The 12,010-nt window shown below is 34.4% G+C and overlaps 1 protein-coding gene across 1 annotated transcript; it reads right to left on the bottom strand.

Annotated features, from left to right (window-relative positions):
• On the bottom strand, positions 1-1,073 carry LOC105170764 (uncharacterized protein At1g08160). The gene has a single exon (XM_011091671.3). The coding sequence runs from the start codon at positions 845-847 to the stop codon at positions 239-241; it is 609 nt and encodes a 202-aa protein (XP_011089973.1). The 5' UTR covers positions 848-1,073; the 3' UTR covers positions 1-238.
• Between the last annotated feature and the right edge of the window lie 10,937 nt (positions 1,074-12,010).

The raw sequence follows: 12,010 nt of genomic DNA, 5'->3' as shown, positions 1-12,010 counted from the left end.
TACGATAATTAACAACTGAAATCAATTACAATCCAAGATTTCCTTTTCTTAAAAAAATTAAAAATACAAATGTATGTCACACCAATTGAATTGAAACATTCAGACAATTATCGGGGGAAAAAAGGAATTTTTGAAGACTCGCAATATCCACACAAATACCAAAAAAAAAAAAAAAAAAGAAAGAAAGACAGCAAGCTCAAGAACACTCATTTCTAACGTTAATTATTCTTCATTCATCTTAATCAATATCTGCATCGCAGAAAACCCTCTCAAAACCCTTAGACGGTGAAAACGGCACCGTTATTGGCCCACATTCAACCTTAAGCTTGCGATGGATCTTGAAAACCCCAACCTTCAACCTGATCTTGGCCCGGATCTTCACGTCCAAGTCAACACTCCCGGAGCCCCGCTCCATTTTCAAATCTCGGGCCACAGCCCCATACAGCACTGCATCCTTCGCCACCAAATCCAAATCCAAATGCGTGATATTCCTCCTGCGCTGATAAAACGGGTGGACATTGTTCACAGACAGCTTCTGATCCTCATACGACACCGTCACGTCGATCCTGTCGTAGTACAAGGATATCCTCTTGTTGGGGTTTTCGGCCCGGAGGACGAAGTGGAAGTTGGAGTTGAGGCGGTCGTTGGTCAGGTTGTAGCCGCTGATGGAGCCCTCTTCGATGGAGTATCTCAGCTTTCTTGGCTGCACTGAGAGCCAGATGATGAGAACCGCCAGGCCGGTGATGAGTATGAGCGCTAGCAGAACACCGGCGATGCTTCTCACCAGGAACGGGTGGCGCTGCCGCTGCCCCTGCTGTTGTGCTGGCGGCGGTGCTGGTAGCGGCATGGTGGTACGTAGCTGAGGATGATTGATATTATTAATTGTTATCTGATTTTTTGTTGTTTGTTGGCGGGGTTTGGGGTAGTAAGCATAGTTGATTTATACAGGTGAAAAGATGCATGGAGAATTATTTTCTTTTTTTAATTTTTAATAAATAAATAAATATATAGTTATGTATTGATAATTTAAAAATTGTTGTGATAGTTGGAAAGCTTTATGGTTTCTTGCATGGAACTCAAGAAATATACGAGTGATGATATTTAGAAATTAGGGTTTTGTGGAGAAGGGGAAAGGAGGAGAGATAGTACGTGAAGTTGTAGGTGAATATTCTTGTCTTGCAGTGCAGAGTTTAACGAAGTCTTTTTGTATGGAAAATTTTGGAATCTCATGCCTTATCAATTATTGCTCTTCTTGCTTTCCGCTCAAGCTATTCTAAAACCAGCTTTAAAGTTGTTCCTCTTGATTTCAAAGTTGAGTTTAAATGTGTCAGAAAATCTCTCTCTCTCTCTCTAAAAAAAATTAATTTTAAACAGTTGAATTCTTTGATCAAAATTTACATATATTAAATCTTATCATTTCTAATTATGGACATAGAAAAAAAGGACCTGCAAAAAAAAAATACGGTATCACTCCGACGCCCATATTTAATATTGGATTTGAGTTAAATAAAACGAGAAAGTAAATAAATGTAAGAAGAAATGGAGATATGTTGAATGAATTGAAAGAAAAATGTGTGAATAATGCATAAAGAGTGCTTGGAAGGATGCTTAGAGAGTTAGGGAGCTATTCCCGATCTAGGGGGACCAAACCTGTATATATAGGAGAATTTCCCCGCCTGCTGAGGGTCTATCTCTCTTTCCAGATTTTCGTTCGACAGAGTGACCTTTATTATTCATACTGTCCTTCTAGGACTGATGTGGTCCGAGGTGACAACTAAATGGTGGACTAGTTATACACCACATGGGAGAGGGAATTGTCATGTTTGTGAGCTTTTTGGACCGGCTGCTCTTGTTGGGTCGTGGCCATGGGCTGAGTCTGAGGGTTTCCTGGGCCTCTATCTCCCTTCTTGGTCTGCTTAGTCACTTGGGCTGCTGAAGCTAGTATATTTGGGGTTAAGGGCTGGGTTGTCTCAATCTTTTCTGCTTTTTTGCATTGGACCACCCTAAACGTGCACATCAATATATATATATATATGTGTGTGTGTGTGTTTAACACAACTTGAAAAATGTTCTTTAATATTTTATTATTAATATTATATTTTATTATAATATTTTTATATTTTTTGTATAACTAATACTGTATAATTTAAAGAGAATTATCAATAAAAATACTTTTTATAGAACCATAGGGAAAAACATATTACATAGGTATTGGACCTTTTCCAGACCCAATACTGATCATAGGACTACAAAATAAAGACCTACAGGGCGTTTGGCAAAGCTTATTTCTATAAGATTTTATATTTTAGTAATTTTTTTATAAGAGGGTTTTTTACACTTATAATTATTGTAAAAAGAAACTATTGAAGTATTTATACATAATAAGATATTTTTTAGGTAAATGGTAACCTTCATTAATAGAGAAAAATGGTACAAGAATAATACATTGTTGAATCCTGTATGGTTGTATCCAAGTTAGCCTTGACATCTATGTACAAAACTATTTGCCGACAACACGACCAAGGGATATGACCATGTCCACCGTGTTGTGCTCTCCCATGTCATATGTTGAAAAATTATGGCCCATGATCCAATTGAAAAGACCCAGCCCACATCACACAAACCCACACATCTTGGATGGCTTAGCCCACTCCACAACTTCCGCCCATTTATTCGCTCAACCCACTCTCTCCATCCGATCCACTTGACCCTACCTGATTCCTCACCAATTAAAAGGGAGTCTCTCTCTTTATCTGATTAATGAAACCCTGACTCTAATTCCCCCATCTCCTCGCCTCTCTCACCCTCCATCGTTCTTCTCTCTCACCGTGATAAATGTCTTCTCTCTACTTAATCCACCTCCAGTGGCTTTCTGAGTAGGACAACCAAAATAAAAGATAGTCTTCTTCCTTGTCTTATGATTAACAGTTCTTCGTGAACTAGATTTTCTAAGTGGAAATCTGTTGAATGATTTATTGTGTGGTCCTATGTGGTTCCAAGTGAAAAACTTGAGAGATTTTAATGGTATGTGTGATTAAGCCTTGGTGACGAGTTTCGGGTATTAGCAATCGGTGTGTGTTTGTCGGCCTTAGTGGTTGTGGGCTTCCTTCTTCGAATCTGGCTTCTTGAGCTAACTGCTTTTCTGTTTCATTTTATCTAATTCTAATTTTTTGTAAATTTGTAAAATACTTATATATATATATATATATATATTCTTAAATCTATAATATTTGTTGATATTTGTTGTAATATCGATTTGTAATATTAAGGGATTTTCGTGATCCATGATTTTCTGTAATAATTGATTAGGACTTTAATTTTTTGGCTCACTGATGTGGAATTTTTTCCCAACACCATCCAAGGAGGACACGACCTGAAACACAACTGTGTTGCTCACTGTTGATTCCATGAAGATCACAACCAATGTCACTGCCGTGTTTAGGATCGTGTTACTCACTGTCTCCAAGCAATTTTCCACAATCTGTATAATGTAGCAGTTTAGGAAAAGTGGAAGGCTCCTACTTACAATTCTCTGCTTCTTTCTGCTCCAAAATTACCAATGCCAAGTGGTCAAGATCGCAATAGATGCCTTTATTTATTTATTTTGTAGATAAAATAAGATTATGAAACTTATAATATATTAATAATGGCAAATTTATAATTCATTTCAAGATAATTGAACTAACTTGTTGAAACTAAAAAATAAGTTGAAAACTCCTTACTTTTTCAAATGAACTTATAAGCTCCTAATTTCGTATTTTTTTTTAATGTTATGACTTCTATATAATAATCTATGAAATTTACTTTACGAATGTAAATTGTCTCGCTGACCATACTGATCCGACTCGATTACGTTTGGTCACGATTTTTGACCACGACCTTCCCACGTCACCGATCTAAATCTGTTATTTGGAAATAAAATAAAAAGTTAGTCGGGTTCGTCCCGACGACGATACTCCGATGTTTAAGTCAGACGTGTGTCGAAGGAAAAATGTTGCGATCTAAATAAGTGAGTGAAATGTGTGTGTAATGCGTACATTCCCTCTTTGTAATTTGGAGGTTTTATAGACAGTGGGGTTGGGGTCCACCCTTGGAACAGGTGTCATCTTCATGTTTACCCATGCAATGACTAAGCTGCTTCATCGTTGGACACCTGTCCGAGCAGATTTACGGGTCGGATTCGGGTCCGTCCGACCCGATATAGACGTCATCAAGCCACAAAGTGCCACGTATGGTCCAACGACCTCGGTGTGCAACCTTATAAATGCTCTTCTATTCTATCGACCTACGACCTCGCATGCGACCAACTAATCAACCCATTAATCATCCCCACTTCATGATATCCCCATCACATACATCTGAAAGTTGTACTATTTCTTAAATATGTACAATGTCACAAGAATATTCCTTTTACAAATTTAAATGATCAGAAAAATATAATATTTATATTATATATAACATGCCCCATCACGTATAGATGATATTCTTTTTTTTTTAAAGCTTGCATGTTAAACTCTTATTTTAAAAATGATTGTTTTTTTTAAAAAAAAATGAGCTTAAAAATTTGTTTTTAAATGTTATAAGTTGGTTTTCTAAATAAAAAAAATTACTAACGCATTACCTAAGTTTATAAATTCTAAAATATCTTACACAATGATCTAAAAAAATGATAAACTCATCGGAACAGCATCTTATTTAAAAATATGCTTGAAACATGACCACATGCCTCTACTTATTACATTTATTAAATGGTATATGTGGGGCAAGTGCTTGAAATTTATATTAACAAAATTAGGTATATTCTCCCCCAACAACTCTTTGTGCCATGGCAATGGGAACTTTCACATGCCACACCAATATCCACATATACCCTCCTTCCTACTAGTGTTGGATTTTACATTTTTATCTCAAATTTTATTATATTTTTAATATATAAGTATAAAAAATTATATTATTTATTTTATTAAAGAGAAGATTTTACACACGTATCATATATATATTAAATAAAATAAAAAATTCAACAAAATTTGAAATGAAAAATCCAATTTGCTTCCAAGTACTCCGAGGTGCGATCTTCTCCAAATTTTCAACAAACCATATAAATAAAGAATAAAGTACCACTAATTAATTCTAAAAAAGACAAGAAAAAGCACCCCACAAAGGTTTTGAGTTGTCAAGAAGAGGGGCACTGCCATTGGTTATCTTTTTCCTACACAAATGATTCGCATATTTCTTATTGGTACACTTGTCGGTACTTCCGGCCAATCAAAAGCGAACACACGGAATTAAATAATAATAATTAATTTTTAAAAAGGAAAATGAAACAGGCTGGCAATAAAAAGGAGTAGATCAAATGTGGAGCAATGGAGGTGGTCGCCGCATATCCCTTGGAATTATCCCATCCCATGCTTTGCAAACCTATGGGAGAAGCAACCTTTTACACACACACAGATATATATATATATATATGTGTGTGTGTGTGTGACTAATTACATAGCATGCTGTAGCTCACTATATATGCATCCCTCCTATAGTACTAGAAAAGTACTGGCTAGTTAGCGCCGCCACATATCCGCCACGCCGTGGCCAATCGTGGCGGCGGCGGCGGCGGCAGAGGTGATGGCGGTCGCTCGAGATCTATTTCTCGTTGTAATGAGATGAAGATGATTGAGCTTGAAAGAATTATTTGGATCGTTTCTCCGACAGGGCAACTTTCAATCCTTTGGCATGTTAGGGTATTAGCTTCCACGACCTTAATTGTTGTTTTGTTATTGTTATCAGGTTTTTTATTGGTCGGATCAGAAGAGTTGTGTAGGATATTATTAAGACTATTCAATGTTTAGAAGTTGGAGCTTGTAGTTCTACTTCTCTTTTTTACTGAATTTTCTTTGTAATTGGAGATTGTGTTTTCTGTGCTGAATGACTATTCTTTTCATATACTTCTTACATTGATGAATGGGACAAATACCAACGCATGTTGTCTTTGTTGGTAAATACTTTCTGTTGAGAATGTTGTGTGTTTGGAATTCCACTTTGATACGAGGGTTACATTGGTGTTGATGGGTGCTTTAATTATAGATATTTTTGTTAGCGATCTATGGTCTGTGGGTTCGAAATTTATTCATTGATACGAGGGCTACATTGGCATTAATGGGTAATTTCTAAACAAGAGTTTAACTCTTTTCTCTTTAAAACAAAATTGCCATGCACATATGCTTATGCTCGTCTTCCAAAATACTGTGATGTAACTATCGGGAGATAGTGTGAAACTACAATCTTGAGAAATTAAGGACAAACCGAATAATATTTGAACTTACTTGATAAAACGATCAAGAATGCTTCTTTTTTTTGCAAAATGCTTCTAACTCTAATATATATTACTTCGTCAAAAAAAGTATGGGTCCAATGATATGAACTATGTTCAAAATTTGGGTCGAATCGAATGCAAATCTTGAAGGCGGACCTGCAAAAAAGACGTTTAGTAATCTGACGCTCAAGTTAGTATTGGATTTGAGATTGAATAAAGCCAAAAAAATAAACAAATGTAATTAAAATCGAGACATGATGAATAAAATCAGTGAAAAGTGTAAAAATATGTGATAACGTGCTTATAGAGTGCTTAGAGAATGTTTAGAGAGTGAGAGAGACGATTTATAGAGTAAGAGAGGTTTGAGGGACGTGAGGGGGACGTTCAGAGAGTGAGAAAGGTCTCAGGAAGTTGTGTGAGAGGTTAGAGAGTGTCTGGGAGGTCTCATTCGTATGGAAGGTTAAACCTATATATACAAAAAGGTGTCAGGTGTCCCCCTACGATGGGGCTCTACACGTTTCCTTCATTCTCGAGGAGAAATATACAAAAGTCGTTTGGATAAGCCATAATCTATTCTTATCTTTTGTTAATCTTGTTATTGAATGCTTATCTTTAAGTTGGGGAGAATTTTCATCAGAGAGGGCTCCTAACCACTAGGAAGTCCTAGCCGCCAAGAAATCCAGGATTTTGGCAGGACTTCCTTATCTCCAAGATTTCCAACCGTCAGTGAGTCCCAGTTACCAAGGAGTCCATCCTTACTAGGGCTAATGTGATTCCAAGTGGCTGTTGACTAAACCAACTGGATGCCATGGGGGAGTGTAGGCTACCATGCGGGTCTTTTGGATGGAATATTTTGTTGAGCTTTAATCATGGTTCGAGTAGGGGAATATCTTGGGTCTCCCCCCTTTACCAATTTTTTTTTTATGAGACACTAGCCAGGGCTGCTTGCCAGGTTCCCTTGAGCCTCTTATGATATTACGGGCCTCTCGTTTCTTTTTTCTTTTTGGATTATTTAGGTCTCTTTGGACCAATTTATTTCATGCACATCGATAGCCCTCACTCTAATAAGTGGAGATTTTGACACTTATTAGAGTAGACGCCTTCAGAGATTAGTCCAAAGAAATAATTTTTTTTTTTTTTCGAATTCCTTCAAAGAAGCACACAAGAATTTACTCCAAACAACATTGAATAATTTTTTCACTTGTACTAATATGCATGCACACAAGAAGCACAAAACAAACTTCCTCTATAAATTTCATTAAGTGAGTTTTCCAGGAAATATTCAAGCCAAAATTGAGTTGTTTGAATAGTTTGCCTTAATAGCTTGATAAAAAAACTTAAATAATTTACCAACTTATATTTTTTAAATTAATTTACATATTCAAAGGGAATATACATGTAGGAAAAAATGCATACTACCCCTATAATATGGGTAACGTGCAAAATACCCTCCTATGAGAAAAAATATCAAATTACCTCCCTATATTGTTAAAATTGAAGCAATTTACTTTGCCCCTCTCGCGACTGGACATGATTTTTGTTTAAAATAACTATTATTTTATATAATATATTATATATAAAATTTATTAATAATTATTATATATATGTATTAAATAGATAAATACTAATTTTTATATAAATATATAATATATTTAATATATGCTTTTTTATTTAAAAAGAAAAAGAAAAACCTCACCCCGACCGCCCGCCGCCGCCCCCTTCCCCTTCCTCCTCCCTCCTGCTCCTGACCCCTTCCCCTCCTCCTCCTCCTGCCCCTGCTCCCTTCATCCTCCCCCTAGCCCCCCCTTCCCATCGTTGGCGCCCCCCACCTTCCCCCCTTCTACCCCCTCCATTTCACCCTTCCCCACCTTCTCCCTCGCCCCAGCCCTCCCCCATTCTCCATCGCCCCCAACACCCCCCCCCCCTACCTTCCCCCAAATTCGTCGCTCACCCCAGCCCTCCCCCATTCTCCATCGCCGCCCCCCCCCCACCATTTCCCCCTTCCCGTCACCTACCCCCTACTTTTCCCGTCGCTCGCCCTCCTCTTCCTCCCTTCCCCCTTCCCCCATTGTTGTGTTTCTCTCCCTCTCTCTCTCTCTCTATATATATACATATATATATATAACTATTAATTATATATAATATATATTTTTATATATTTTTTATCTATATTTTTTAAGTTTATATATTTATTTAAATAGTAATCATTGATTGAAATAAATTCAAATTTGGACCGTAAACAATTTGGACCTTAGATTTAAATTAGATCCAATGATTATTAACTAAGGCTAAAACTATAATTTCATAATAAAAAATTAAAAAACTAAAAAAATAAAGGAAAAATGTGTGAATTACACGAACTCGTTTAAGGGGTATAATTGCTCTACTTTTCCTTTTACAAGGGGGTAATTTACTATCTTTTTTTACAAAAAAATAATTTAATTATATATATTCAATAAAAAAAAAAAAAGAAACATGCCAATCATCCTTTAATTAGTATTATATCAATGTGTGATAAAAGAATCCCCACTAAGACATAATATTTTGCACTTCCACTAATTAGGTTACATATGGATGGATGAATTTGAAATAATTTTTAATAATAATACTTTTTTTGAATTTATTTAGATAATTCTAAATTTAAATGGTTTTAAATTCTTCAATTACAAATTTAAACCATATTTTATTGAATAATGATCGATATTAATATTTTTCTTTATGCTGTCATTTTTAATTTATTTTCTAAATTCTTGTCTCAAATTCAGACATATAAGTCCAAATATAGCACGATAAAATAGTATTAAATTAGAGTTTTCATCGTAATAAGATACATATAAAAATATCAATTTTTATTACACATAATGCGAAGGTCTAGAAATTAATTACAATAACCTCCTCAATAAATTGGAAAGTACATTTATATTTTGTGATATTTGCTTTGTGTTTTAACGTTTAAAGAAAGAATACTCATAGTGTAGTATTATACTTATACAAATTTTATGACTATTTACTAAATTCACCAATCATAATTCTTGATAATTTAGAAACTGGGCACAAAATTAAAAAATCAAATATTCTGTATTATCTATTTTCTACTTATAGAAAAAAAATAATATTTCATAATCTAGTTTACAAAAATCTTGTTATATATATAGAAATAAATCTAAACGCTTGGGTGGAGAAATTGCAAAGACACATGATTTTTTATTTTTTTAGCATTATATTAATTCAATCAATACATCAATTACTAAAAATAGTAAACAATAAATTACAATAACTCTAAATTCGACCAATATATTAATATGACTGTAAATAAATTATAGCAACTTACATAAAGTGTGATAAATACCCACACATTTATTAAAACTCGAACACATAACCTCGAATTAGTTCATAAAACCTCAGTCTTAGGCTCAAATACTAGGTTACACATCATTGACGATGAACCAATGACACATAATTGATAAATAATAAATAACAAATATCGGAAATATAATAACAGGTAATACACCTCACCTCCTGACACGAATTAAATTTAGAAAGTTTTGAAGATAATAAGATTTGATTTTTTTTTGGTTGCTCAATGTTGACATGCATGATTTTCTTCTTAAACACAGTCAATTATTGTTGGGAATTTCTTTTTTTCCTTTTCAACACTCAAAAGAAAATATGTACCTAATTATAGTAAAATTACTAAAAATCAATGAAGACAAATTTTGTATCCTAAAATTCTTAGACTAAATTACCCCTAACTTATTAGATTAAATAATTAATTTTGTGGAGTTAAGAAATTTTTTTCTAGGTCTTGCAAATTAACAAATATCACTTGTAAGTTTATTTTTAGGATTTTTGGTAAGAATATTTATGAGGTACTTAATGTGTCATTATTTAATTCATGAAAATTTGAATTTTGTTGATTTGTATATAAATTGGTATTTAACATAAAAGTCCTGCAATCTTCATTATATAATTTACCATCTCAGAAATTTCCATCCATTAATTTCATAAGACAAAATAGTATTTGATGAGTTCAAAAAATGCACAGGTCTAGTTGATATGGACTATACTCAAAGTTTAGGTCGAAGCGAATGTAAATTTCAAAGGGGGACTTGCAAAAAAGGCGTTAGCACTCCGACACCCAAGTTAGTATTGGATTTGAGATAAAGCCAAAAAAAAGTAAATAAATATAATTGAAATTGAGATATGGTAATAAAGTTGGTAAAAAGTGCAAAAATACTTTATAATGTGCTTATAGAGTGCTTAGAGAATGTTTAAAGAGTGAGAGAAATGATTTAGAGAGTAAGAGAAGTGTGAAGGACATGAGGGGGAAGTCCAGAGAGATAAAAGTGTCAGGAATGTCTCAGGGGTAAATATGGAAGAGTAAATATGTATTTATAGGGTAGTGCTCTCTTTCGATAGGGGTATGCATGTTTCCTCGATTTGCAGGAAAAGTAGATGAAGGTTGTTTAGATAAGTCATAGTTTGTTCTTATCTTCTGTTAGGCATACTTTTGAATCCTTATCTCTGAGTTAGGGGACCCTTCATTAGCAAGGGCTCCTAACCGCAAGGGAATCCAAACTGTTAAGGAGTCCAGGGTTTTGGAGGTACCTCCCTCGTCTGCAATGAGTCTCAACCTTCAGGGAATTCTTTTGTACTTACTTTGTCTTGGGAGACCCCTCACCTGTGAGGAGTTCTAGCCACCAGGGGGGTCTTCTTAAAGCTGATGTGCTCTAAGGTGGTTGCTAACACATGGGTTGATGAGATACCACGTAAGAGAGTGGGTTGCCACGTGTGTGGACCTTTTGGAGCGAATCTTTTATTGGGATTTGATCAAGGTCCGAGTAGGGGGATGTCTTGACCTCCTCCCTTTGCCAATTTATTTTGGGGGACTCCCATTAGAGCAGCCTGACAGGTCCCTTAAGCCTCCTAAAATATTACGGGCTTCTCGTTTTCTTTTTGGATCGCTTACACTTCTTTGGATCAACTTATTTTTAAGAACATCAGTATTAGTGTGAAGTTATCATTTGGATATTTTTAATAAAATAAAATAAAATGGGCTTTTTCACTAAAAGAAATATTATATATAATGAGTTTTTGGGAATTTTAGCAGAACTATTTAAGTAAATCATCAAAATTTTGTCTACTTACGCAATTACTAATTATTTTAAATAAATACAGTATTTCTTTTTCAGATGTATTTTATAGGTAAATGATAGGAATGTCACACAAGTCACTAAAAATTTAATAAGTGCAATGCATTATACTAAACAACTACCAATTGCTTATTTTAAAAGGCAAATTGCAACATGCTTTTTTGAAATTTGTGATATTTGTAATTTTTTAAATAATGAGAAGGTATTTGTAATTAAGGAAAATCTTACTGAATCCCTTTGTAATTTTTCCTATCTTAAATCTATGCCTTTATAAAATATTTCCATAATACTTTATAATTTAGAAACTCTGTCCATAATAAAAATCAAATTTTAATGAATTACTCACAATATACTCGTAAAAGAATAAAGTTGTAACCTACTTTACAAAATTTTATTATTGAAATAAATTCAAACGTTTAAAAACCTGCGACGACAAATAATTGACATACGACAAATTGTGGATATCGGAGATATAAATGAGGGCATTAAACCTCGCCGCTCTCCACATAAGAAAACACACATCATCGACAAATGCAGAATCTTGTAAAAA

This window comes from Sesamum indicum, linkage group LG9 (assembly GCF_026168435.1).
Source record: "Sesamum indicum cultivar Baizhima isolate 11 linkage group LG9, ASM2616843v1, whole genome shotgun sequence".
Lineage (NCBI taxonomy): Eukaryota > Viridiplantae > Streptophyta > Magnoliopsida > Lamiales > Pedaliaceae > Sesamum > Sesamum indicum.
The sequence above is the reverse complement of the archived record's forward strand: the minus strand, read 5'-3'. Positions and strand labels throughout refer to the sequence as shown.

What these genes read in the sequence shown, in the direction of transcription:
- LOC105170764 (XM_011091671.3), bottom strand. Translation starts at nt 847, where the DNA reads ATGCCGCTACCAGCACCGCCGCCAGCACAACAGCAGGGGCAGCGGCAG.